Source organism: Tenrec ecaudatus, chromosome 12 (assembly GCF_050624435.1).
Source record: "Tenrec ecaudatus isolate mTenEca1 chromosome 12, mTenEca1.hap1, whole genome shotgun sequence".
NCBI lineage: Eukaryota > Metazoa > Chordata > Mammalia > Afrosoricida > Tenrecidae > Tenrec > Tenrec ecaudatus.
The window spans coordinates 141,904,060-141,930,477 of NC_134541.1; the positions used below are offsets into that span (position 1 = coordinate 141,904,060).

General features: G+C 59.9%; 1 protein-coding gene across 1 annotated transcript in view; it reads right to left on the bottom strand.

Annotated features, from left to right (window-relative positions):
• Positions 1 to 3,878: 3,878 nt before the first annotated feature.
• Positions 3,879 to 26,418, bottom strand: part of MYT1 (myelin transcription factor 1) — a 30,287-nt gene continuing 7,747 nt past the window's right edge. The window contains exons 4-22 of the mRNA XM_075528622.1: positions 23,052 to 23,114; positions 22,392 to 22,639; positions 20,302 to 21,093; positions 19,255 to 19,389; positions 18,641 to 18,731; positions 17,789 to 17,902; positions 16,339 to 16,553; positions 14,707 to 14,831; positions 14,035 to 14,292; positions 12,720 to 12,874; positions 11,516 to 11,578; positions 11,344 to 11,412; positions 9,006 to 9,068; positions 8,639 to 8,722; positions 6,228 to 6,449; positions 5,647 to 5,738; positions 5,237 to 5,340; positions 4,235 to 4,378; positions 3,879 to 4,019 (exon numbers count right to left, since the gene is read on the bottom strand). Of these exons, the coding sequence (XP_075384737.1) occupies positions 3,879 to 4,019; positions 4,235 to 4,378; positions 5,237 to 5,340; positions 5,647 to 5,738; positions 6,228 to 6,449; positions 8,639 to 8,722; positions 9,006 to 9,068; positions 11,344 to 11,412; positions 11,516 to 11,578; positions 12,720 to 12,874; positions 14,035 to 14,292; positions 14,707 to 14,831; positions 16,339 to 16,553; positions 17,789 to 17,902; positions 18,641 to 18,731; positions 19,255 to 19,389; positions 20,302 to 21,093; positions 22,392 to 22,639; positions 23,052 to 23,114 (3,178 nt within the window). The remainder of the gene's footprint in view (positions 4,020 to 4,234; positions 4,379 to 5,236; positions 5,341 to 5,646; positions 5,739 to 6,227; positions 6,450 to 8,638; positions 8,723 to 9,005; positions 9,069 to 11,343; positions 11,413 to 11,515; positions 11,579 to 12,719; positions 12,875 to 14,034; positions 14,293 to 14,706; positions 14,832 to 16,338; positions 16,554 to 17,788; positions 17,903 to 18,640; positions 18,732 to 19,254; positions 19,390 to 20,301; positions 21,094 to 22,391; positions 22,640 to 23,051; positions 23,115 to 26,418) is intronic.

Here is a 26,418-nt window from a genome sequence, read left to right on the forward strand (position 1 = left end):
CCATTCTGTTCATATGGCCCTAAATGAAGTGAGCAAGATGTCCCTGTAGGGGGTGGCTTCACTGTGGCACACCAGTGTGTACAATGCAGGGTTGCTGAACAGTAAACAGAAATGTGCTTTCAGACCACAGACAAAGACACATGGAGGGACCGAACATGCCTGGGGTTACTGAAGGCCACCTAATGAGACCACCCATAGCGACTGGAAAGGGCAAAACTGCAGAGGGGCGTTCAGGGGAGAGGAGTAGGGACCAGTGAGCACACGGAGGGTGTGAGAGGATTCTGTACTGTGTGGAGGGACATGTGTTAAATGCCGAGACTTCAAAAAAGAACAACGGGTGTCGGCTTCCACTTGTGCACAGTATCTGGAGCAGGCACTTGCTTGCTGGCGCCCGGGGAGCACAAGAGGACCCTGGTGCTCAGGGTGATGGGAAAAGTCCTGAACCTTGATAAAGGGGGTTGTCTGCATGGCGTGCAGAATACAGTGGAAGCCACCCACCTGTCCAGAGTCAGCACACGTGGTGGCGATGCATATTTACCCCAGCACAAAAAGAAACACCCAGCAGTGAAGAGCAGGAGCTCAGCCTACTGCCAACGATGGCCCTCCGGTCATCTCATGTACCCACATGCTTTCATCAAGCATAACATGTGTTCCACGGGCCTGTGAGGTGTTCATAGCAGGGGACAAGGAAACGAAATGTTCTTTCTGCACCATTTTGAAAAATAATCTATTGGGGATCAAAAGAGAAAATAGTTTTTTCCACCAGACATACAAATGTAAAAGAATCCAATAGCCGCAGACTCAGACACACAAATCGAGGAGTCCTTTGGTCAGAAAGCAAAGTCCCAGCTCCCAGCCCAGGAGCGGGCACCCACCAGGCGGTAGTTCCCCAAGCCCGCCTCTGGCCAAGTCCGCCCTCACCCTCGCCACCCCCCCCCCCCGCAGCTTGAATGCAAGCTCTTACCCTCTGCACAGACAGATGGTTTGCGCCATAGGCAAGCGCTGGTTTTTGCAATCACAGCGCTTCCAAGATAGTTCTTATCCACCCAGGTGTGTCCCACAGCAGCTGGAGCAGCAGGAGACCCCACTTGCTTGGCCAGGAGCTGGGAGAGGGTGGACCAAGGTCAGCCTCCTCTCTGAGCTTTTGGAGGCAGGGCGGCTACGCGCTGCTTGCCTTCTTCATGCTCAGACCCCCAGGCTGCCCTCTTTCTGAGGACACGCCTTGCCAGCCTCCCTCTTCTTGACCATTTCTTCTGGGTGCTCTATGCAGCCCGGTGTGGGGAGGAGGCCGGGAAGGGTCGTGCCGCTCTTGGTGTTGCGGGGGCCCCCAGCAAGTGCGGCTTGTCCTCTGGCAAAACTTGCCCTGACCAAAATGGGACCAAGGCACAGATGTTGGAAAGAGGATCTATGGGTTGGAAAACGTAGGGCTCTCAAATGTATTCGTATAGGCAAACTGGAGGGAAAAGTAGCTTGGACATTTCTCATCTGAACACGTGGTCCTTATCCGCGACCCGAGTGTGCAGAGAGAGCAGTGCTACTCCCAGGCGCTCTGAGACACAGACTGCCAGGCCAGTGTGGGCACGCCTCTGCGGGGGTCCACCCACCCAAAGTTCCCCTGAGAGCAAACCGCCTAAAGGAAAAGTTAGCGAGCCCAGGACCGGGGAGGGTCCAGCGGCAGGTCCAGGGGGCAGAGAAGGAGTATGAGGTAAGGCTCGCATGGGGAAGATGGGGCTGATGGAGGAAGTGGCTGGTCGCCTCCAGGCAGGTGCACTGCAGAGATGTATCAGGGGTCAGTTCCTTCCAGCTTGAAAGAGAAGCCAGAGCCCTTAGGTGGAGGGAAGTGACCAGGTCCTTGGCTGTCCACTGCCCCGTAAAACGACAAGCCAGACTGTGTTGGCATTCAGGCTGAGTCTGGCTGGAGGTCCCCACCAACCTCTGGCGCTCCACTTACAACAGCGTGACAGCGTGCGGCGCCCTTGCCAGGTCACACCACCCACTTACTCAAAGGAACTCACCCCTACACAGGAGAGCCGGTGCCACCCAGGGGCTCGGAGGGCATTCGTGGAGCGCTCTCCTTCCCGCCCTCGCATCCCGACCTTCCTCCGCCCACCTCTCCCTGCTGACTCCCTCCAAAAGTCCAAACTCTCTCCTGCTTGTCTTGGAGGCCAGCAAACACGGGGGCCAGCAGCCCCACTTCCCCACACAAACACCGCTGTGCGCATGCGTGGTCGCAACAGGAACAGTGCAGAGTGGGGAGCAGCGCCTGACCAAGCCTCAAAGTGGCCACGGCGCCCGGGGGAGGAGGGGCGGGGGGTATGATAGTCATGAGACAGTCCAGAAAGGACCCACCTCAAGCCCAAAGTACCCGCCCTCCGCGCCCCTCCCCCGGCGCCCTCCCACTGCCACCCACTCCAAGGAGGGTGGGTGAGGGCGGGGCTACAGTTGGTGCCAGCCGCTTCACAAAACAGATCAGGCACCGAGGGGACAATCAGAAATGGGCTTTTATTAGGAAATCACCCTGCAAGTACATGAAGTGCTGGGGTGTAACACGTTTCCTGAGGCAGGAGGGTCACAGTATTAGCGCTGTCAGGACAGGGGGACCTGCCGCCACGCGGAGGCGGCTGGCACTAGAGTTGGCAGTATTCCTTAGCAGAAGCACGACGCAGCCAGAACAAAGCCTGCTGGCAAGAGGACGCGCACGCGCCCGCCCGGGGACAAGCCGGAGCGCAGGGCGCCATCTGCTGGAGGTGCCGAAAGGAAAGGGACCCAGGCGGGAAAAAGAAAACCAACGCGTGTCTCTCTCTCTCTCCATTGGGCCAGGCGGGGAAAGCCCCAAATTATCAAAATCCCTCAGTTACAAAATACTTTTTTAAAAATTCCATTATTAAAAGAATAAATAACAAAATATATAAAAATAACTTGGTTGCATCAAAATTATAACTAGGAGTTATATGAAGATATTTTCCCGTGTGGCCTATCTCATGTTGAACCGGTATTTTTGCTCCCATTCCATTCATCTCCCTCTCATGGTGCCCTTGGGGGGGAAGAGGGGTGGGCAAGGGGTGGGGAATGGTCTGATTAAAATAGTATAGAATTAATAAATAAAAATGTGAAATAAATATCGAACGCCAACAAAGGAGTTTGGGAATATACTTACATCTTGACAAAATTAAATAATTTACAGAATAATTAAACTAACTACTTGGTATTTCTTCCAGGAAGAGCAATGCCTCTACTTGTAAAGACTAACTCGGAGTTGCAGTCACAATCCATTTGGACACTATTTACATGTAGCAACATTGTGTTTTTAACACGTTAAATTAAATTTTGCTTTAATTTTGCCTTCCCCCCCCTTCCTTCCTTCATCAGAAGTGGATTCTAAAAAGAAATGGAATCTTTGCAGTTTCCCACTGGGATTTGGCCGGCCTAAGTCGCCTCCTGAGGTGACAGGCCACAGGCAGAGCGCCTCTGGGAGGCCCATTCCCCATTTCTTCAAGGGACTGGCTTATTCGGTTCGGAATGCAAAACGGAACCAAAAGACACGGTGGCTGGAGCACGGGTGCACACAGCCCAGCGCAGGTGCGGGGCCCTCCAGCCGCTAGCAAGGAGGAATACCGAGGCGCGACTCCAGAAGCTTCCCTGAGAACCTCGTAGACTCCGAAACTGCTCTGCAGATGTCATTCCGAATGCAAACACGCATCTCTTAGGAACACTCAGGAGCTGTGGGCCCCAGTGGGCCCCTGGAGCACTGGTCCAGAGACACCCCTTTGGATTGGCCGGTGCCCTCCTCCCACCCCACCCCCTGCCCCGCAAGCCTTCACCCCCACGGGCAGGCAGAGTGGAGTCCGGGGAGTGGAGGCCCCAGCCTGCCGCCCGCGTTAGACCTGGATGCCCCTGACGGCCTGTTGGATGCTTTCCAGGAGGGCCTTGCTCTCGGGGTTCCGGTAGCAGTCGCGGTCCGTGTACATGTTGGTCAGGGTGCTCACGTAAGCGTCAAAGTTCTGCTCACAGATCGGCTCCTGGGCCCAAGAGAGTGGTACCAAGTTCCCTGGAGCCCGCAGGAACTCGTGCCCTCCTTGCCCTCTACCCTCCCCCCCACCTAACCCCCTCCCATAGAAATGACTGTGAGCTGGTCCCAGGCGGCCAGATCGAGGTGCCTGGGTCCCCCACTCCACAGCCATGCCCCCATGGAAACAGCGTCACTGGTGGTGGGCTCAGGGTCCCAGGGGCCTACCATGTGGGGAAGGCGGATATCAGCGAGGCTCTGGATGAGGGCCTGGCTCAGGCCGGACAGCTCTAGGAGGAGCGCCGAGTTCTGTTCCTCGATGAGCTTGTTCTCCTCCTCAATGGTCCGGAGGTTCTTCTCCATAGAGGAGATCTGCCGAGTCAGATGGAGGCTCTCACTCAGGCCCCCGGCACCCACCTCCTGCCGCAGGCCCCTGCCTCAGTGGCTTCAGACAAGGGAGAGGGGGTCTCTAGCACACAGCCTGACTCTAGGGCAGTGGTTCTCAACCTGTGGGTCACGACCCCTTTGGGGGTTGCCTGATTCATAACAGTAGCAAAATGACAGTTATGAAGTAGCAATGAAAATAACTTTATGGTTGTGGAGGTCACCACAACATGAGGAACTGTGTTACAGGGTTGTGACATTAGGAAGGTTGAGAACCAGTGCTCTAGGGGAACAGAGGTGATGGGGTGTGAGTGGGACTGGGCCTCGCTCGGACCCCACTGTGAGTCTGTGCTATGTTTCTCATCAGTAAAATTGGGAAAGAGTTCCACTGGGGAGTTGGGGCTACCTCTGGGGCTCCTCTCACTCAACAGGACCATAGGGCCCAGACAGAAGCACCAGAAGAAAGCCATGAGGACTGGCACACTCCCTATGTACACATGAGCCTGACAGCCCGGTTGGAAACAGCGGAAAGGCAACTGTAGATCCATCTTGGGGAGCTGGCCTGTGAGCCACTCCAGAAGCCACCCTCAGAAGCACCCAGATCCTGAAGAGACTCAACTCTCATAGGACTCCTGACCCTGACAGGACCTTGACCCTGAGGGGATCCCAGCTTTGATGTTAGCTGCCATGTGGACAAGGGTGACTGGTTCGTCCCACTGAGTCATTGTGGCCTTGGCTTCCCCATCCTCCACCTCCTAGAAGAGGAGGCCAAGGACCAGGGAGAAGCGTGCTACTGGAAGCCGACAGATCCCACTCACTGCCTGTGCTGGTGGCTGTGGGGCCCACCTGGGACTGCAGCTTCACCATGGCGGCCTCCATCTCCGAGTTGGACTCGCTGAGGTCGTGGATCTCCTTGTTCAGCTGTTTGATCTCCTCATCATTCTCAAGCACTGCAGCGAGAGCCCCCTGCCCTCAGCCTGTGTAGAGTGGACGGCCCGGTACCTGCGGTACCCAGCCTGCTCATTCCCCACATGCCTGTGAGATCGAGAGCCTGCCCGGAGCAGGGGGCTGGGGGCTGTGCTTGCAGCTGGTCTCCCAGGTGTCAGAGAACACCCTGCCTGCCGATAGACCCTGCGGAGGCCTGTGGGCCATGGCTAACCTGGGTCTGTCCCCACCACACATCCCAGCCCTCCCTTGGACCACCCTGGCCTAACTACAGAGGTCCAGTCTCACACACAGGGTCGTCTCCAGCTTACCATCACTCGTCTTGAATTTACTGCTAAGAATCTCATCCCCTGAGAGTTTTCCCTTCTTTCCAGAAAAAGTTGCTCTGGGACAGCCAGAGAGACTGGAAGCAAAAGGTCACAGGTCACGACAGGTGTGAGGTCACGGGCCAGGACAGATGAAGTCACAGGTCAGGGCAGGTGAGGTCACAGGTCAGGGCAAGTGTGAGGCCTCAGGTGGACACCTGTTTCTTGTTTGCCTCTGGCCCTGCCACCACTACCACCCCATCCCCCACCGGGAGTGGGGCAGGGCCCAGACAGGGCCTCTCCTGAGCTCGGCAATCTGTGGGGGGAGGGCCAGAGGCATAAAAAGAACAGAAGCGTGCCCTTCCCAGGCCTCCAAGGGACCAGGCACTGGCCTGCACAGCAGAGGGAAGGGTAGGCATTGGGCAGGGGGTGCCAGGGCACCCTTCAGGGCTGTAGTAGTCACCAACGCAGGTGGTGATGACACCACCACCCAACATGAGTTCCCTTGGGCTCCCTCCAATGGGGGTCAGGTCCGAGCCCTCTGCTCTCTCAGGACCCCAACTAGGGGTGGCACCTGCAGATGGTACCTCCGGTGGGTGAGGAAGCTCCCGTTGGCATGGCCAGAGCCATCACACCCTGGTGTAGGGCAGGTGGGCCCCTCGTTCTTCAGCGACTTCCAAGAGAAGGATGGGCCATTGAGGGACCCCTCTTTCTGCCTGCGGGCAGCCAGCGGGCAGCCAGACGCGCTCCTGTGAGAAGCGTACTTGCCACTGATGTGGCCGAGCCCCACGCAGCCGGGAACCGGGCACCTGGCGCAAGAGCCAGAGGTGAGCCTGGGGCCCAGGTTGGCAAAGCCCAGCACCCTCCTGGGCAGTGCTCACTCTAAGCCCACACCTGCAGCAAGGGCGTAGGTCCTGCCACCTCACACCCCTGCATAGCAGAGGGGCAATGTCCGGACAGGCCTTGCTGAACCCCCCCACCCCCACCCCACTCCACCAGCAGGGAGATGATGAGCAGCTGGGGTGTAGCTGTCATATGTGCTGAAGTGGACTCAGGGGGACACCTATAGGTGCTGGTGAGCCCATCACTAGAATGAGTGTCTGACCCAAGCCAGCACGGCATGCCTGGGGGTCCTGGGACCCCTGGACGGATAGCCCCACTAGGAGGAGTCTAGCTCTCATGTGGGTCCCAGGTGGGGCAAAGAACAGGAGGGGGCCCTGAGTATCACAGACACCCAGGGCAAGGAGAGCGTCAGGCAGTACCCACAGCGACCCCCACAGACCCAGGCCTTGCCCAGCTCTCCTCGCCAGACTCTTCTGTTCTCTGCCTGCTCCCTCGGTGTCCCTCCCTTTCCTGTCCACTCATCTGAATCGCGAGAAGCCAACCCTCATGTGCTGGCATATTCCAGCTTCCCACCTGCAGGGAAGGCAGACCCCCTACCTGTCGGTGCAAAGGCCTATGCCAGAGGTTTCTAAGGGGTCTTTGGAGGTCCACGCTCCCCAGGCAGGTCCGTCTGGTAGAGAACCGGCACCAGAGGCAGCAGCCCCCGAGGGTGAGCCCCATCCTCATCTTAGGAGTTTGCCACACTGACCATGTGCCAGGCTCCCGGACCACTGAGGTCAACGGTGGGACCCAGAGCTGGCACGCCATGTGCCCACAGCCAGGCAGTCCCCTACAGTGGGGGCCTATTCTCAACCTGTCATAGAGCTATGAAAAGAGGACCTTGCCCCCTGACACCCCCCCCAATGTTGGCGAGGCTCCAGCACAGCCAGCAGATGCCTCAAAGAGGGCTCTCCCACTCTCAGCTCTCAACACCCACTGCCAGCGTGGGAGTATGGCTCACAGCCACCTCCGGGGACATGGTGGGACTGCCCCGTGGGTTTCTGACACTTTGTAACTCTTTATGGGCACAAAGAGTCTCATCTTTCTCCTGAGAAGCGGCCGGTGAAGAGCCCAACTCATAACCACTACACCACTGGGGCTCCTTTCTTTTCCACCAGCCCCTCCAGAACCACTGAACCATGAAATGCCTCTCTCTCCTGGGGGGCCTTCCCTTCTGTACCTCCGGGAACCCACAGAGGTTTCTGCCATATCAGGTCTGGTTTAAAAGCGCTGGCCAATCTACGAGGGGCCCTGAAGCACAGCTGGTGAGGCGTGAGGTAGCAAACAAATGTGCCATCAGCAGTTCAAATCCACCAGCATCTCCACAAGAGAAAGATGAGGCCGCCTGCTCCCGGGGAAACGGAGTCTAGATTCAACTCCATGGCACGGGAGCTGGTCCGGCCACTTCTGGACACAGTAGACCTTGGGGCTGAACCAGCAGAGGAGGGCAGAAGGCACCAAGCTCCCTCGCACAACACTGGCTGGCTTGTGGCCTTAAGCACAACCGACAGCGCATTTGAGAAAGGGAAGTCATTTTCCCAGTGAAGCTGAAAACCACTGGTCCTGACTTGAACTGCTAGTCGTCTGTGGCCAGCAGGCTGTGGGCAGCCAGAGCAGCTGAGCTCCCAGCGAACCCCGAGCTCGCACTAGGGGCGCTCCTCCCGTTGACTCCCTGTGGGCGGGACAGATGCATCCAGGGCGCAGCAGGCTACGCTGCGATTTCACACGCACTGATCTGAGGGGGCCGGGCAGAGCTGGCCCCACCACTGTGGCCACCTTGCTCTTGCCCCTGGCTGATGTGGGTGCACCCAGACCGCCCCTGGCCCCCGGGCAGCGGCCGCCATGTATCCCATGAGCCTGCCTGGGGAGAGGGCCAGGTCTGCAGTCCTCGCCCCGCCTCAAGGCCTCAGCACTGCCCTGTCCAATCTCTGGAGCCCCCCCCCCCCCCCAGGCAGTGGGAGGTGCGGGCATTCCGGTCCCATGTGTGTTTTCGCCTCAGGAACTGGTGGCCGGGTCCCCTGCAGAGTGCGTGTGTGACCTGCATGGTGCCCTGAGGCCAGAAGGCCCTCTGCATCCACCAGTGAGCAGCTGTGTGACTGAGAGGGGCAGCACTCACTTCATCAGCTCGGGGTCCTCTTTGTCGTCCTTAGTGGGCGTGCTCTTGAGGCTGCTCTTCTTGGCTCGAGGGCAGCCTGACAGGCTGTGTAAAAAGAGGACCCTGAGCCCCAGCAGCCCTCCTGAGGGCCCCAGTGTCTGACCGGCCTCTCCAGCCCACCCAGGGCAGCCTAGCCAGGGCCTTCGGACCCCTGGGGAGGGGGCCTCCCGGTGTCAGTGTCTAGTTCCCATGCCATACTCTGTCTGAGGGAGGCCCCCTGACCCTTCCCTGACCCCTCCTAGCCAAGGAGCACCTTGATGACGGACCCTCACCACTACCTGACCCAAGTGCTCCCTGAAGGAGATTCCCACCTGACCCAAGGCCTCACCTCCGGTGTGAGGCGTAGTTCCCCGTGATGTGGCCGGAGCCATCGCAGCCGGGCGTGGGGCACCTGTGGGGGGTGCAGGGTTGAGGCCAGTGGGTGAGCAGGGACCCCTCCAGGAGGAAGCTCAGCACCCTCTGCCCCAGGACTGGGGAGGGTCCCACAGATGCCCGCTGTCCACCAACAGCGTCCAGCAACACAGCAACAACACGGCAGTTGGACAGTGACCTCAGCACTTTGCCTCCAGGCCAGCTCACCCCCTCAGCCCTCCGGTAAGACACACGGACAAGTGCCACCTGGGAGGCCAGGGGAGCAAGTCCAACTAGGGGCAGGGGTCTTCCTACAGCAGAGCGGCAGTTTGGAGTGCTGGCCTATGCCGGCACCCGCCCAGCCCCGTGTCACTGCCTCCAGGGCCACGACAAGCCAGCTCAAAAGCAAACACCAGATTCCATTTCCGAGTTGACAACCCTACAGGACAGAGCAGGACTGCCTCTGTGCGTTTCCCAGACTGCAACTGCTTACGAGACTAGAAAGCTCGTCCCTCTCCCACAGAGCTCTGGTGGTTTCATACTACCGATCTTTAGGGACACAGCTAACGTGTGACCACTGCACAGCCAGGGCTCCTTCTCCAGCACAGTGCTGTTGAGGGAACGATGTGCCTGCTCACCCCAGGGAACAGGTCCACCTTCTGGGGCCTCAGGCGTACTCTCCTGGAGGCCATAGTGGCCTCTTGCGCAGACTGCTCCTCACATGGCTAGCTGGAGAGGGGGTGGCCTGGTCAGGGTCACTAGGTGACACTCGTGTCCAGAGTGGCCCCCACAGGGCTTCATGGCACCAGCACCAACTGGGCTGCTGCCTGCCGGGTCATCTGTGGTGGCCAGCTCCAGCCAGGACAAGGCAGTGGCAGCTCCTGGCTCCAGAAAACCTCCTGGGCACCAGCTCTATCTGCACCCCTGTGGCCACCCCCCATACTAGGCCAGTCGCTACACGCCAAGGGGCCATGCTGTTGTCCCGGGTCTGTGGGTCCCGGAGGCCCAGCTTTGATCACAGCTTTGGGGAGAGGGGGCATCTTGGTCCCACCATTTCCTCTCCACACATCTGGCTTCACACAGGTCTCCCCCCAGCCCCTGCCAGGCTCCTGGGCCACCCCCAACCCACAGGAGACCAAGGAGGCCACACTGGGCCTCCCGAGGAGAGGTCTTGACAGAGCTAGGGGCAGGGGTAGCACTCAGAGGCCAGGACTGGCTCATTCTCACAGGAGCTGCCAGGATGGGGCCTCACAGACCTGGTCAGACCTTCCAGGAACTGCCTTCAGTCTAGGGTCCTGGGTTCTCCACCCACACCCAAATGTTTGGCATGCTGGCCTCTTATCAGAAAATTGGTCAGAAGAGGAAGTTGGAGAATATGGGAGAATATGAACCCGCAGAAAAGTGGGGTGGGGTGGACCAGGCACACTGTCCCTCCCCGTGCCACCCCCCTCCCGGCATCCAGTGTGTCCAGTCCTGTTTCCAAAGTAGCTCAGGTCCTGAGAGGCTGGCCCTCAGAGGCAACGTCCCTCAGTTCCCACCCTCAAATGCAGCTGGTCAGAGCCACCAGAGCTGGAACCACTGCCCTGCCCCCCCCCCACGCCTAACCCCTGCCACAGGAGCTTGTGTTGACGTGGGCAAAAACAGCCCTCAGCTCCAACCCCAAGGACGCTGACACCTAGGAAACCTCTGGTGAACGGAGAGCCAGGCCAAGGCTGCAGCCAGGGACAGCAAAGCACGCAGGGACAGAGGTGCACGGGCGGGAGAGCAGGCGGCAGTCAGAGGCTCTGGGGATGGACAGATAGCAGGAGCAGGACAGAGAGTAGGGGGAATAGAAGGGGGCCTGGATGCAGAGTCAGGGGTGCAGAGCAGGGCTGCAGAGCAGAAACATATAGCAGGGGTGCAGAGCAGAGACACAGAGCAGGGGTGCAGAGCAGGGGTGTAGTCAGAGACACAGAGCAGAGATGCAGAGCAGGGGAGCAGAGCAGAGATGCAGAACAGAGGTGCAGAGTAGAGATGCAGAGCAGAGGTGAAGAGTCGGGTGCAGAGTAGAGACATAGAGCAGGAGCGCAGGGCAGGGGTGCAGAGCAGGGGAACAGAACAGAGATGCAGAGCAGAGGTGCAGAGCAGGAGCACAGAGTGGGTGCAGAGCAGGGAGCCAAGCAGGGGCCCCAGCCAAGCAGATTCGGCCCCCACCCCATAGTCGCCTCCTCGGTGCTGGCCAGGGGGCTGCAGGGGGAGAGGCCGAGTCTGGCTGGAACCTGGAGGAAAGGGCAGTGAGTGCGCCCAGGAGAGGGAGGCGAGGAGCGCAGACGTACTTGAGGTCAGCAGAGTGGGCAGCCATGAGGTTTCTGAGGCTCTTGTCAGCAAGAGGGCAACCAGAAAGGCTGAAAGAGAAGAGAAGGTGCGGGGTGAGCACAGGGGGGCACAGCAGAGAGAGAGGGAGCAGACCCACCACGCAGTATCCAGGCTTGGCACCCGGGGACAAACCTGCGGTGGGAGGCATAGTTCCCGGTGATGTGGCCGCTGCCATCACAGCCGGGAGTGGGACAGCTGGACAAAGAGAGAGAGCATCAGAACCGACCACAGCAGCCTGCCTCCCTCCACCCGCCTCTGGATCCTTCCTGGGCAGCTTCCCTGAGCGAGAGGGGGCTCCTCGCCTTAACAGAAGGGAGGCCTCAGCACATTAGAAACCGGGCATCCCCAGCCTGAGCTGGAGCCCGTGGCTGCCGCTGCCTGAGGCTGCCTGGAAGCTGGGCAGAATCATATTTGGACCCAGCAAGGGGCTCTGGTGGGGTTTCAGGCTTCCAGGAGTGAGGGCTTATACACACATAACATACTCACGGCCCTCAAAGGTCCTTACAAAATCTCCACTGACATGCTTGGCACATCCTTGTATGCCTTTGCATATCTTCACACACGTGACACCCCTAGCATGTCATTACACACAGTATGTCCACACACACACTCACATGCCTGCCCACGCTCCCTCCTCTTGCATACTCTTGCACAAGGCACATCCTTACCTGCCCTCACAAATCCTGACACACCCCTCTCTCACATTCACAAAACATGCCTACAGACACCCTCCCATGACATGCCCGACACACCCTAGCATTCACACATGCCTGCACACTCCTGAACACACCCTCCATGACATGCCCTCACACGCTCTTCCCAGATTGCATGTCTTCACATACACACAGCATACTCTCACATAAACACACATGACATGTCCTCACACACACACATACATACAACAAGCCCTCACATTAGTTCACATGACACACCTTCACATGTGGATACACAACATGCCCTCACATGCATATCTATGACACACCCTCACATACACACACAGCATGCCCTCACACATGTACAACATGACACATTCTCGTACGTGCATGCATGACATCACATACACATGACATACCCACTGTGCTCGTTTCGGCAGCACATATACACATGACATACCCACACATATGCATATACAACACATCCTCATAGGCACACACACAGCATGCCCTTGCTCCTGAATACACAGCACGATCTTCCTCCCCTGGGAGCAGTCAGTTGGCAAGAGCCTGTTGCTGGGCTCTGTGAGGCAGGTTCCCGGATAGACAGAGTCAGTGGAAGGCTGATCCTCTGCCGCCATAGAAGGTCTGGGAGGGCCCTGGCAACCAAGGAGGGGACTTACGTGAGCAGCTCTTTCTTTATGTCCTTGGAGAGAAACTTCAGCTTGAAGTTGGTCAGGGTGACTTCCCCTGGGTACTTCCGCTCCTCAAAGCTCTCCTCCAATACCTCTTGGTCATCTGCTTCAGAAGAAGCAAAAGAACGGGCTGCTGGCTCAGACTGCAAAAGACCAGCAGGGACAGGCTTTAACCGCTGTGAGCTGCGGGGGCTCCCCAGGCAGTGCTCAGCCAGCCGGCAGCGGGCCCAGGCCCGGTTTCTCCTGGCCCTGAGGTGTAGAGTCCCTTCTGGGCCCCTGCGTAGCTGCCCCTAGCACACCTCTAGTCTCCCCATCCCCGAACAGGGGCTGGAAGCACTGCCCAGTGTCAGCAGAAGGCCCAGAGGACTGGGAGAAATTGTGAGCCCATCTGCTATGAGGTAAGAATCAGCCCGGACCTGGCACCTGGTGACACCGGTTGGCAACTGTCCTCTATGGTCCTGCCCTTCCTGGCCCTGAGCTACAGAAACTCCATAGGACCATCCAGGGAAGCCAGTGGTGGGAGCTCACTGAACACTGCTGCTGCTGCCGCCACTGCCACCACATGTACTGAGCAGTCCAGAGACCCGAGGAGGCCACCTACTCAGGACGAGGGGAGGAAGCCCAGGGCAGGGGGTGGGGGGGGTCTGCCTGAGGCAACCCAGGGGCCTGGACTTGGGGGTTTCTGTGGCAAGAAGTTGTGTCCAGGAGGTGGAGCAGTGAGCTGTGGGCAGTGCCTGGGCCAGCACGGGCTGGAAGGGACTGACCACGGAGCTTAATGACCAGATGGCCAGAAAAGAAGGTGAGGCTGTGTGAATGGGTTAGCAGGACCATGGGCCAGCCAGGGATAGAGGCCTGGGGGTGGGCATGGGGACTTTTATCCATGGACAGGGGCATCAGTCTTTGGTGGGGAGGAAGGGATCAGTCTTGGGGTTGGGGCTTGCAGCCTGGGGACGGGAGCTTCAAGGCCTTGGAGCGGTGCCACTGATAGGGTACCCACGAGCGACGGCCACCATCCTGAGTGAGCGTAGGGACGGGAGCATGGTGGCTCTGAGCAAGGGCTCGGAGACAATGGAGGAGCAGGACCTGGACAGCAGACTGGCGGGCAGGTCCCCTTGCAGGTCACTGCCTTCCTTGGGACCCTGGCTGCTGGAGGACAAAGCAGACCTCCAGCACAGCCTCTGCGAGGTCATTGTGCCCTTTGCCGGGTACCAAGGCCCCCAGTTTTCAGCTGCCCCCAAGGGGCAGGGCTCCCCTGAGGCTCTGCTGGGGGACTCGGGCTGGCCATGGGCTCTCCAGTACCCACCTCCTCCGGCTCTTCCTCACGCAGGCGACTGGCCTTGGTGTAGTCCAGGGGCCCATCCCACTCATCCTGGCGGGAGGCCTGGCTGGACTGGGGCGAGGTCATGGAGCTGCTGGTGGTGCTGGCACTGCCTTGGCGTGTGGCCACATCAGGTGACTTCATGCCTGGGCTGCTGCTGCCGGGGAGGGTGCCGTCCCGCCGGCGGTGCTTGTGCATGCTCAGGTCCAGGGTCCCATTCTCATCCACCTCAATGTCCACGGGCTGCAGTTGGAGAGGAGAGCATGCACCCATGGGCACCAAGGGCCCAGCCATCTCCTCAGGCAGCGGGAGGACTAAGACCCTGGAATGGCAGGGCCAATGCCCAGCTTCCTTACTCCAATAATGTGATTCTGACTCCTGTGTGATGGGACTGGGCCCCAGAGCCAAGGGTGCCTGTACACAGCCCCTGGCTCAATCAGGACCATGGTAAGTATACCGTCCTCAGACTAAGGCATGGCATGTGTGCTACTCTGAGACTCAGTCAGGGTCACAGTGCCAGTGATGTGTGCAGGGACATGGCATGAGCTCAGCCATCTATCTGGTCACACATAGAGATGACACAGGGCACACTCTCTCGACATTGGGGGATGGGGAGTGTGCGGGAGACAGGGGCAGGCAACAGGAGGGCCGACCCACCTTTCCTGGCAGGTCCTGCGGCTTGGTGCTGAGGTTCTCGGGCATCTCCCAGCAGCGTGTGGAGAGGTTCAGGATGGCTGTGGCGGCCATGTGAGCAGCCTCGGCATCATGCGAGTAGTCGAAGCCTGTGGGAGAGGGGACACCTTGTTGTTGTGCCTCAGGGAGGGCCCTTTGGGGAGGAGGCCTGGGGTGGGGGGTTGGGCTTTGAGGCGGTTTCAGGGGAGAGAGCCTTTGGAGAGGCTGCGGCTGAAGAAGGGGCCCCCAGGGATGGCAATAGGAGGGGACACAGTCAGACAGAAGCAGCCTTGCTCCTGGCCACAAGCCAGGGTCATGCTGGGGGAAAAAAAGTGTGACCCTCGGAGGCAGGGCAGCTGTCCTGACCCCTCAGACACATAGCCCTGCCCCAGCCCCATGAGGTGATCACTGGGCATATCCAAGCTATCTGGAATCATGGCTGCCCCATGGGCTATAGGGCATGATGCCCTACAGTCCTCTGGCGGCACCTTTCCTGCAGAATCACAGGAAAACCATACTAAACAAAATATCAAAATTAGAAGCCATTGTTTTCTGACACACTTTCTGTCAGGGCCTCCATTCTGTGTCTGACTCTTCACTGTGAACCGGCTGCCGGTGACAGGGCAGACTAGCGTCGGGGTTCCACCAATCCTCACCTTCTCCGCATCCCCTGCCTCCCTGTCTGTCCCTCTGCCCCAGCACTCTGACCCCTGGCACAGGGACTCAGAGGCTCACAGACACAGAAGACCAGGCTCCCTCCCCAGTGGGGCGCTCCTTTCATGGGGCTTCACCCCTGTGCCACCAGGGCTCCTTGTCCCCCTGTCACCTGCTATAACAAGGTTACCTTGGCCCTTGGCCTCATGCTGGCAGGGTGTCTCCTAGAACCTGTGCTGACCCAGAAAGGCTCCCCAGTGGGAGTCTCCAGGCAACCGCAGGTTGGTGCTCTCCAGAAGGCCAGGAGAGCCCGCCTGAGCTTCTCTGCAGCACAGCTGGGGCCGGTGGGGGGTGGGGGGAGAGGCTGCTGCCTGGGGGGCGGGGCCCCGCAAGACTGGAAGCTTAGCAGGTGCTACATCAGGAAGGGAGGCGTTTTCATGAGCACCACTCATGACTGGGACTGGGCATTGTCATTCTGAGCTTGTGGGGATGTGGGCGTTGGCAGTAAGTGGGGCTGGCGGTGCCTTCAAGGAGATCCCCCCTGGAACCTACAGCATACATAGGTGCTCTCCCCTGCAGCCCAACACCAGGGCTTTTGTTCTACAAGTCCGTGACATCAGGGATGAGTGCAGACAGGGGCTGCTCCAAGGACTGCAGATGGTCAGCTTTGTTGCTAGTGTCCTAACGAATACATCAGTCCAGCAAGTGGCACCCACCCAGCAAGGCCCCAGCCCCAGCAGCAGACACCCCGCTTTGAAGGACAGACACTCCCACAGACGCCCAGAGCCCAGGAGGAGAGAATGGTGAGGGAGGTCTTGGCTCCTGGGAGCCCGTTGGGGGGAGGGTCACCCAGGAGTATCTGGACCACTGAGACTGGAATGGATGGGAGGGGACTCAGCCACCCCTCCAGCCCACAGGTCAGCAGCAATGCCGCAGGAGCGCAGACGAGCTGAGGCCACTCACATTTAAAGGCTTTGGGTGAGGTCTCGCTGGTCTGAATCTTTGGGGCAAGCATGCGTTTGCCGAAAACCTGAGCGTCGAAACTTGCGTAGTCAAAGGTGACCTTAGAGAACTTCTCCAGCTCCTTGGCCAGGTTGACCCTGGGCGTGCTGGGAGTCACACTGGGCCGGTAGCTCCCGTACGGAGGGGTCTCCAGCTGCTTCGCGAAGCACATGGGCCTGGGCAGGGACAGAGAGCCCCTGAGGCCCAGCCTCTCCCCACCCCTCCCCATCAGTCAGAATCCTACTCCCTCGAGACATGCTACGGACCATGGCCCCCAGCTGCAACAGAGCCTGTGCCGCCTTCACCCAGCTCTGCCAGCAGCTGGAAGAGCTCAAGAGAGGCCCAGGACCCTGGAGGGGCAGGAGTGCCTCCGGTGCAGGAGTAAGCCCAGGGCTGCCCTGTCTTGCTTGAGGCCATGTCTTCCTTCCTGAGTTCTGGGATTTCAAAGGCTTCGACCGGGCCCACAGGCAGGAAGGGAGGCTGCTGGCCAAGGCTGAAGGTGCTAGGGCCACTTGTGCACAGGATAGGCTACCTGCATGGAAGGACAGTCATCTGTGCTACAGCCAGGACCACCAGGGCCACCCGTCACCAAGGCCACTGGGTACTAGAGTCACTGGATCACCAGGGCCATAGGTCACCAGGGTCACCAGGTCACTGCCCCTTTTGAACCTTAGGATAAGCTGTTCCCACAACCCTTCTCAGGGAGCACGCTGAGGTCAAATGTGAAGGGGTGTGCCAGGAACCCTGGCTGCCCTCCTCTAACCGAGTGCCCTACCCTGCTGGCCTGCTCCCTGGCACCTTGCCCCTTCCCTTGATGGGCACTTGGATCAAGGCAGGAGAGTGTGAAATTAACACTGGTGGGAAGTGGCCAGGAGCAGAGTGGAGGTGGAGATGGTTCCCGGACGTGAGTGGGGCTGGCCAGAGGGCAGCTCCAAGGCCGAGATCCTGCCGGGTGTGCACAGAGGGATGGGCGTGGGGGACTACTGTGGGGGAGAGGGTGGGTGTCATGGATTGAGATGTCCCCAAAAGAAGTGTCCTTGGCTGGGGTTGGGGGGCTAAATAATGATGTCACACACACACACACACACCCAGGTCTCCAGAGGATGTAGGCATGCTGAAAGCAGCAGAGCAGGGTTTAGACGGGAAGAAGGTTCCTGTGTCGGAGAATGCCCTGGTGGTGCCATTTCTGCTTTAGCAGCGAGGCAGCAGGGGACAGCAATGGCGGAGGGGGGGTGCTCTGCACTCACTAGGGCTCTCACCCCCTTGTGGGGGGACAGGCATCAAGCAGAGAGATAAGAAGGGCTCAGGGTGAGGGAACCAGGACCATGGCTGTCCGGATCCACCGGCTCCTGCCCCCGTACACTGGCCAGCACAGGCCAGGCTCCATCTGGCCCCTCCATGTCCCACTCACCTGAGGATGCGGTCGGAATTGGAGCTGTTCTTGGTGGCGTCTCCCGGCTGCGGCTGCTGCTTCTCGTGGGATTTGGCTAACTTCTCAGCAGCAGCGATGGGGCAGCCGGACAAACTAGAGAGGACAGGAGGGCGCTGAGATCTCAGTACTGCCCAGGCGCCCACAGGGCCCTCGGTGCCTGTGGGATCTTTCCCACACCACGGTGTGAGGGTGTGTAGCCAGCAGGTGCCCCTTGAGAGGGCACCCTCTCACTGTCTGGCTGGGTCTCAGAGCCTCCATGGCAGCTCACACAGACAGGAAGTGACACCAGGCTCTGGCCAGGGCACTCCTGGGGGCACCTGCGAGGACAGTTCTGGCTCCCCAGCCCCTCCCAGGAGCACTGCCTGCTTGGTTTGGGCCAGCCCAGGGCCTCCAGCCTGGCCAGCACTCTGACACCAGGGGCTTGACCTCTTGGGAACCCCAGCCTTCCACTCAAGGTGAGCAGGAGGGGACAGAGCCTGACTTGGGACCCCGGAAGGGCCCTGAGTTTGAGGCTAGCACCTGGTCTGCCCGCAGGTGGCAAGGCCACAGCAGCCCATCGATCCCGGGTGCCGTGACATGGAAACATGGGTCCAGCAGGAGACGGGGACAAAGGCAGGCGCCTCACCTGTACAGACAGTCACCTCTCTCATCTCGCTCACGTCCACTGTCACTCTGACTGGCCCACTGACTGCAGCCAGCCTTCACCCCATGCCACTGGGCTGCCCAGGCCTCAGAGCCTTTCTCCCCTGGCCTCTCGCAAGACCCCAGGACCCCGCCTCGCAGATCCCCGCCTCGCAGATGCCCGCCCCGCCCCAGCCAGCACGCACGCACCTGCGGTGGGTGTTTCGGTTGCTGTTCACGTGGCCCTGCCCAGTGCAGCCAGGCGTGGGGCACTTCAGCACATTCTCGTGCATGGCCAAGACTGTGGGGGAGGGAGGAGAACTCGACTCTCTCAGCACCAAGGACAGCCTCCAGCTCTTGGCCTGGCCAAGACCCCAGGAGACCCCTCCTGGCCTCCTGAGGCACCGTCCTAGGGTCGCAGAAGGTGGCTGGGCTGTGTGCACCCTCCACATAATTCTCCCCCCTGCTGGCCCAAGGACCGGTGCTGTCCCACAGCCCTGTGGCCAGGGATACCCCATCACTGAACACACATCCCTCCTGAGCCCTGCCAGCCAGGAACACCCCACTGTTGTATTGATTCCGTCCACCCCCTAGCTTGGCGCATCCCACTCTTCTCAGCCATCTCCACTCCCCAAAGACGCCAGCCACCCATTCTAGGAGTGGGGGTGTCTTGAGGGCCTCAGCTTTGCTGGTATCTGCAGGTCCAGCCTCCCAGAGCTCAAGATGAGCCAAGCAGTTGGGCAAGTGGCAGGATGCAGGGTTGACACCTCGACACAGGGCCCCCTGACCTCTGGGGTGGGGCAAACCCTGGCAGGGCCACTCACTCTCTGGGGGGATCCTGTCCTTGTGGGGGCAGCCAGACAGGCTGCGGTGGTGCGGGTACAAGCCGGTGACATGGCCCGTGCCGTCACAACCAGGAGTCGGGCACTTGATCTCCCGCTTCTCGGCTCTTGAAGGGTCTGAAGGGAAGGAGAGGACAGTCACGGGGTGAGAGAGAGAGAGACCCTTCCTTCACAATGGCTATCCTGATCGCCCAAGGGCTGAGGGACCACTGGGTGAGGGGACCCCCAAGAAGGGGGCAAGGTCACAGAAGCCTCTCCCTGCTGCTTCCTCTCCCCCCCCCCACAGCTGTACCCCCTCCCAAAAAGGCTGCCAGAGCCCCGCTCCACCCCGGCCAGCCATCTGCAGGAAGTGGAGAACTATGGCCCTAGGAGCTGCCCTGGGTTCAGGACTCAGACATCAGGGCAGACACTGGAACCACCGGCCCTGAGCTGCCTCTGTGTCCCCTGAGTCCCTTGCTGGGCTGTGCCCTCCACACCTGCCCCTGAAAGCAGAGCACCTGTATCTGTGCCCTCCAGTGATCTCCTCATAGGCCCCCTAGTGACCCTTCGCTATATCTAAGTTCCCTGGGCAGTGTCACTCCCCGATGCCTCCATTCCCCACCAAGACCCCCAAAGTCCATCAGGGCCTGCCTCACCCTGGCCTACCCCACCCCCCAACAGCTGTCTACTAGGTCCAGCTCACCTGGACTCCTGTCCCCACCTGTGTCCCCTCAATATCTTCCCTTGAGCTGGTCTCAGCAGTAAAAGGGTTCCGAGGAGTCTGTCCCCCGAGCCTCTACCTCCCTTCCTGCCATTTCTCACCTTCTAACTCAGGTCCTTCCCCTCCCTACCCCACCCCTCACCCCTAGTCTGTCTCCCACACCAAACCCTAGGCTACCTTATGCACCTCTTGCTCCTCCCCGGCCTCAGCCTGCATCTGGAATGTGGGGACCCCACTGTCCACTTCCACCCAGAGGCCAGCTGGCAGGCAGCTGAAGTGGATGCCCCAACCCTGAGTGGGGGGTGGGGGTGGCGGGGCAGGGTCCTTACCTCTGCTGTAGTGGCTTTTCCGCACTGCGTCCAGGGGCTTCCCGTCGCCTGGGCCCTGCTCGGTGGGCCGGGCCAGGCCCACCTGCTCAGCCTTCAGGGCAATGGCCTGCTCCAGGAGGCCCAGGTTTCCCCGGGTCATCATGTCGTACATCTCTGACTCGTCCGTGGCGGCTGACTTTGGGGAGCGCGCATCCTCATCCCTGTCGTCGTCTGAGCGCACCTCCACGATGACTGAGTACTCGGGCGCTGGGCGCGGGGGCACGGGGGCCTTCTGGCTGGAGGTCTGGGTGGCGTCCTCCTCGCAGATTATGTCAGGGGTTGCTTCCTCCTCCTCCTCCTCCTCTTCCTCCTCCTCCTCCTCCTCCTCCTCTTCTTCCTCCTCCTCCTCCTCTTCCTCCTCTTCCTCCTCCTCCTCCTCCTCCTTGTCTTCCTCCTCCTCCTTGTCTTCCTCCAGACTCAGTAAGCCTTCCCGCCTGCAGGTGGGCTCCCCCGTGGCCATGCCCTCCGCAACGGCAGGACCCAGCTCTGGGGGCTGCTCCCCGGTGGCCTCTACGATCTCTTCGGCATCCTCGGGCTGGATGAAGACGTCCTTCTCGCCCTCTCGACTCGCTGCCCCATCCTCTGCCTCCGGCTTGCGCCCGTCCTCAGCAGTTAGAGTGCCCTCTGCGATCCGGCCCAGGTGGAGGAGGGACGTGGCGATGATCTCCTGGTAACTGCTGTAGCCTCCCTTGGGACTGCTGGCTGGGCTGCCTTGGGGGCTGGGCGAAAACCGGGATGCATCTGGGCTCCTTCCTGCGGGTCAGGTCACAAGTGTAGGCAGCTGGGTTGACAGCGCCCGGGGGCCTCATCACCCTCCTGTGACAGCAGAGCCAGAGGGACTGGGGGCCAGAGAGGGCTTCTGTGGTCGTTGCCTCGGTCTGGCCTCTGAGTCTGTGTCTGTCTGTGTCTGCATCTGTGTGCCTGTGTCTGTTTCAATGTCTTCATGCCTGTGTGTCTACATCTGGATGTCTGTCTGTGTCTGCATGTCAATCTGTGTCTGTGTATCTGTCTGCATCTGTGTGTCTGTGTCTGTGTGCCTGACTGTGGCTGCATTTGTATGTCTGTGTGTGTGTGTGCGTTTGTCTGTGTGTCTATCCCTGCGTCTGTGTGTCTATGTCTGTGGCTGCATCTGTGTGTCTGTGTTTGTGCATCACTAGCCCTAGATAACCAGGGCCTAGGAATGGTCGACAATACAGCCCAATGAGGGACCTCTCTACTAGGGACTGAGGGCACTCAGTAAGGATGTGGCTGAGAGAGCACTGGCCTGGGGACACAGGGCCATGACACCCAATGACCTCACTGCCTTATTTGGGTGCCCACATAGCTACTTGTTGGGTACACACAGGGAAAGGGTGCAGGCAGCTTCTCTCCGTCCCAGCCCACCTCCCGTCCCTGCCCCCACCTTCAGAAGATCCCATGTTACATCGCCAAGCACTGATCTCTGTGGAGAGCTCTTCTGGGCCTACCGGCATCTGACCTGTCCCACGCTCCCACAGAGGGCCAAGCATCAGAGGTCTCAAGCCCCTGACCCCACCTCTCTGTGCACAAACACCACACAGAGAGACACATATGGACACACACCAAGGCACATACACACATACAGAAACACACACAGACATGCATAGGCACAGAGACATGCAGAGACACACACACAAACACAGACATGCACAGGCACAAACACACACACAGACATTAATATACACAGAGACATGCAGAGACACACACACAGGCATACATCTATATACATACACATGCATACAAGCACACACAGACTTGGAGACACACACACAGAGGCCACATGCACACACACAGGAACATACAGACACACATACAAAGGCACACACAGACCTACATACAGACACACACAGACACCCAGATACACAGACACAGACATGCATAGACAAACACTCAGAGGCACACAGACATACAGTGTGGGGCACACCCCCAGCAGCCCCTCTCCCAGGACGCCCACCACGTTGGACAAGCACCCCTTGTTCTCAGACCGCTGGGCACTGAGCACCCTTCATTCCGGGCGGAAGAGTACAAAGCACCTTCAGCTGGCTCGGGGCACTGTGTCCCCTCCTGCATGGACAGCTTCGCCTCATCCCCTTCCAGAGTTCCTTCCGACTCGTCGGAGACAGAGGCGTCCTTCACCTCGGCGTCCTCGCTGCTGTCACTGTCCACACCATAGCCCTCATCCAAAGCCAGTTTCAGGGGCTGCGGCTTCCGCTTGGCCACCAGGTGCTCAGCCTCGGCTCCCCCCAGCCTCCGCTTCTTGGCCAGGGGGCAGCTCTGCAAGCTGGGAATGGGGGGGGGGGGGCTGCCTTGAGCCTCTCCCTGCCCTCCTGGCTCCAGGCCCAGACTTGCAGGAAGATGGCCCTGCTCACCTGGTCCCTGTGATGCCTCCCAGCCAGCCTGCAGCGGGGAGCCTGCCCTCCCCTGCCCTCCTCTGACTGCAGGCCATGGGGTCTGAGGGGCCACATGCATGCCAGCACCCATGCCCACTGAGCCTGACCCTGCCAAGGACATTGAAATGACAATGACAACCCACATGCACCCCCAGCGTGTGCCCTCGTGTGCATCAGGCAGCTATGGGCTCTCCTTGGCCTGGCCCAAACCTGACCCCATGACAAGGGCAGAGGCAAGGTTTTGCCATCCCTGAGGGCCCAAGCAACCCCACCCCCCATGCTCACCTCCAGCCCGGGCCTCACCTCCGGTGCCTGGAGTACTTTCCCCGGATGTGTCCTGAGCCCGTGCAGCCTGGGGTGGGGCAGCTGGGGGAGACAAAAGGGGTCACTGGGGTCTGGTGTGCCAGGGACTCAAAGACAGCAGTCTTCCTGGGCTTCAAATGAACAGTCCCACCCTCACACCAGTGTCCCGGGACAGTGAACTATAGCGCCAGGTCCTGGGGCATCGCCAGCCCTCTGGGCCCAGTACTTTATGACCAGGGTCTGCAGGTGGACAAACAGCCCAACCCCAGCACCCCTTCCAGAGGGCTCACTGCTCCCAGTCACTGCCCCTGTCTGGTCAGGGGTGCCAAGTAGCGAGGGGCTCCAGGCCCACAGCCACAGCATAGCATGGAGGGTAAATGGGTGGGAGACTCCAAGAGTGCCCTCCCTGTCCCCCACCTGTTCCCACTGGAACCCACCAAACAGGGGCTCCAGGTATTCAGGCCAGGCCCTGACCCCAGGGCAGGACGGGCCCAGAGCTGGACCTGGGCAGTAGACAGGGAAGCTGCAAGAACCTCCAGGGGCTGGGGGGAGGAAGTGGGGGGTGCCCAGTGCCGCAAGGGTCTGCCATGAGGCAGTAGGCTGAGAGGGCTGAGCTGGCTGGGGCAGTGAGGATCCTGCACTAGACCGCTGGACCTTCAAGAAGGAAGCACTGGGCCTGTTGTGAACAGGGGAGCTCTCATGCCCAGGTTCCCCACAGCCCACACCCTCTGAGAAAGAAATCAGGGCACCTCTCCCAGGTGCAGCCAGCACCTCTCAACCTCATCCCCGGGACCCCATAGCAGACAGCCACCCTGTCAATTAACACTCCCTGACACGCACCTCCAAGTTCCACCACAGCCTCAGAGGGGAAGGGGGCCCATGCCATGCCCGCAGCCAACCCTCTGAGTGGGGCCACCTCGGTGGCCCAGTGCTACCCTCGTCCGGGTAACAGAGAGGAGGGTGTGTCCAGCCCTGGAGCAGCAGAGGAAGAGGTCCCCCTGGGGCAGGGGAAGCTGGTAGACCACAAGGCTAGTTACCTCCATCACCAGGAGACCAGGAGTGGAGAGTGCCCCACCACCACTGCTGGGCAGTTTGACCAAGGGACCAACTGATCGGTCCTGATCAAAAGGAAACAAATGGTGGCCCTGGAATTATACTTATACAGAAGCCCAACTTACTGAACCCCTTGAGAGTGGGGACCCCCATAACCGATCCCCAGGAATAATTTCTAAACTTGAACTGACGCTACCCCCACGGAAGTTTGAACAGCAGCCTTGCCTGGGCACCAAGCTCTGGCGAAGATGTATCTGCAAGCTCATCAGAGGACAGGCCCTCTGGCACACATATGAGAACAAGGGGCAGAGGACCCAGCTCCCTGGGTGTGTGGCAAGGATACAAGCAGTGTTACCCAGCTGTTCATGTGGGGAGTGTTTGTAGGTACAAGTCTGGTTGTGTAAAGCAGCACAAATAAAAGAAATTTCGTTTTCTCAGAAAGGAGGGAGGAGGGACCCACGAGCTGAGGAGGGGAGCCTGGAGCAGCCATTGTCACACACTCACCACCTGCACCAGCCCCCTTCCCAGCCTGCACATGTCCAGCCCTAACATGCCCGCCCCATGTGGCTGCCTGCGCCCTGCCGAGCTCAAGGACCAGCTTTGAGGCTTTTCACAGAAAGCCCTTGTTGCTGGGACGTGAAGCTGAGCTTGGGAGCAGCCAGTTAATCACTGGGTTCATCAGGCAATTAGGTGCCAGCTGCAGCGGGAGCTCAGGGACGCTGGCTGCCTCGGCATGTCACCCGCACGGCCACACTCCCACCCTCTCCTGCCCTCTGGGGTAGGGGGCCTTTGCCCTGCTTGGGTGAGAGGGGTTTGGGGAGATGGAGGAGCCCCTGGGTGGGTGCTGGGGTGGGAGGAAGGGTTTGCCCCGTGAGAGTGATGAGAAGATGCACACTGGGACCAGCATCAAGGTGCAGACAAGCAAGGGCCCAGTAGCAGGGTGGGGGTGGGCTGCTGGGGCAGCTACTGGGGTCTGCTAGCTGCTGTGACCATGTGGCCTGCCTCCACCTGGCAAGGGCCTGGGGACCTTGCCATGCCCAGGCAGGGTGGCTGGTTCCCCACACAATCTCCTCGGGCACTGGGTTCGCAGAGTGGGAGACTCAGGAGTGGGAGACAGCACTGGCCTGCGCAGCCCCTCCCCAGTCCAGAGAAGGGGGCAGGGGCACAGGGGGAAGGGGCACAGGAGGCCAGGTCAGGGACACAGGGGGCCTGGGCAGGGGGCAGGGGCACAGGGGCAGGACCCCAGGGGTCCGGGGCTGGAGTACAGAAGGCAGGGGCATAGAGGGTAAGAGCACAGGGGGCAGAGGCCCAGGAGGCCGGGGCAGGGGCACAGGGGGCAAGGCTATAGGGGACAAGGGCACAGGGGGCTGGGGAAGGGGTGTGATCCTCTTCCTTGTACCTGCAGCAGTTTGTCCCTGCAGGTGTCCCACCCTGTTTGCATCCACAACACAGCTCTCCTCCCAGGGTGATGGCCAGTGAGTGTCTGCTACAGCCACGCTTCCTCTTCAGCCCTGCCTACACTGACACTGTGTTCTCAGCATGAGTGTCACACTTGAGCTCCCAGTGTGAGTATGAGTATGAGCCCTGTGTGTGGGCCCCAAGGGAGGGCCCCAAGTGTGAGCTGTGAGAGTGGGCCTGAGTGTGAGCCCCGACTGTGGGTCTGAGTGTGGGCCCCAAGTGTGAGCCTCAAATATGGATCTTTGGTGTGAGCCCCACATGTGATTCCCCAACAGGCCACACTCTGCCAGGTCAGGGCTCATTGCCTCATCAGCTCCCACGGGTGCTCTGGGCATCAGCCTGGGGGACTTGGATCCACTCATGAATGCTGCCACAGCCTGACCCAGCTGCAAGGCGACATCGGCACAGTGCAGCCATGTGTCCAAGATAAGTGTCTGCTGGGCACAGCCAGGGCAGGGCGGGGCACCACCAAGAACTGGTTTCCCGTCCTGTGGCAGCAGCTCCATCAAATGCCAAGGGTCCTTCCCCTGAGACTCGCTGAGGAGGTAGATGCTAGGAGCACACAGAGTGTCCACAGGTGGACACAGGAAGAGGGACCACAGCCAGTACCTGGTGACCCCTTGCCCTGAGTCAGAACCTGGGCCTGGGCCAAAGGAGAGCAGCTGGCCACACTCGGCCTCAGGCAGGGCTCAGTGACCTCCTACCTGCAGCCTGTCCATCTCCAAGGAAACAGTTGATTTCAAGGGTCACTGCTCCTCCCGCTGCTGGCCAGGGGACACCGGAATGCCCTACCTTCCCCATCCCTCGAGACTTCCCCCGATGTCCAGACATGTGGCAGTGTCCTCAGGTCTCAACT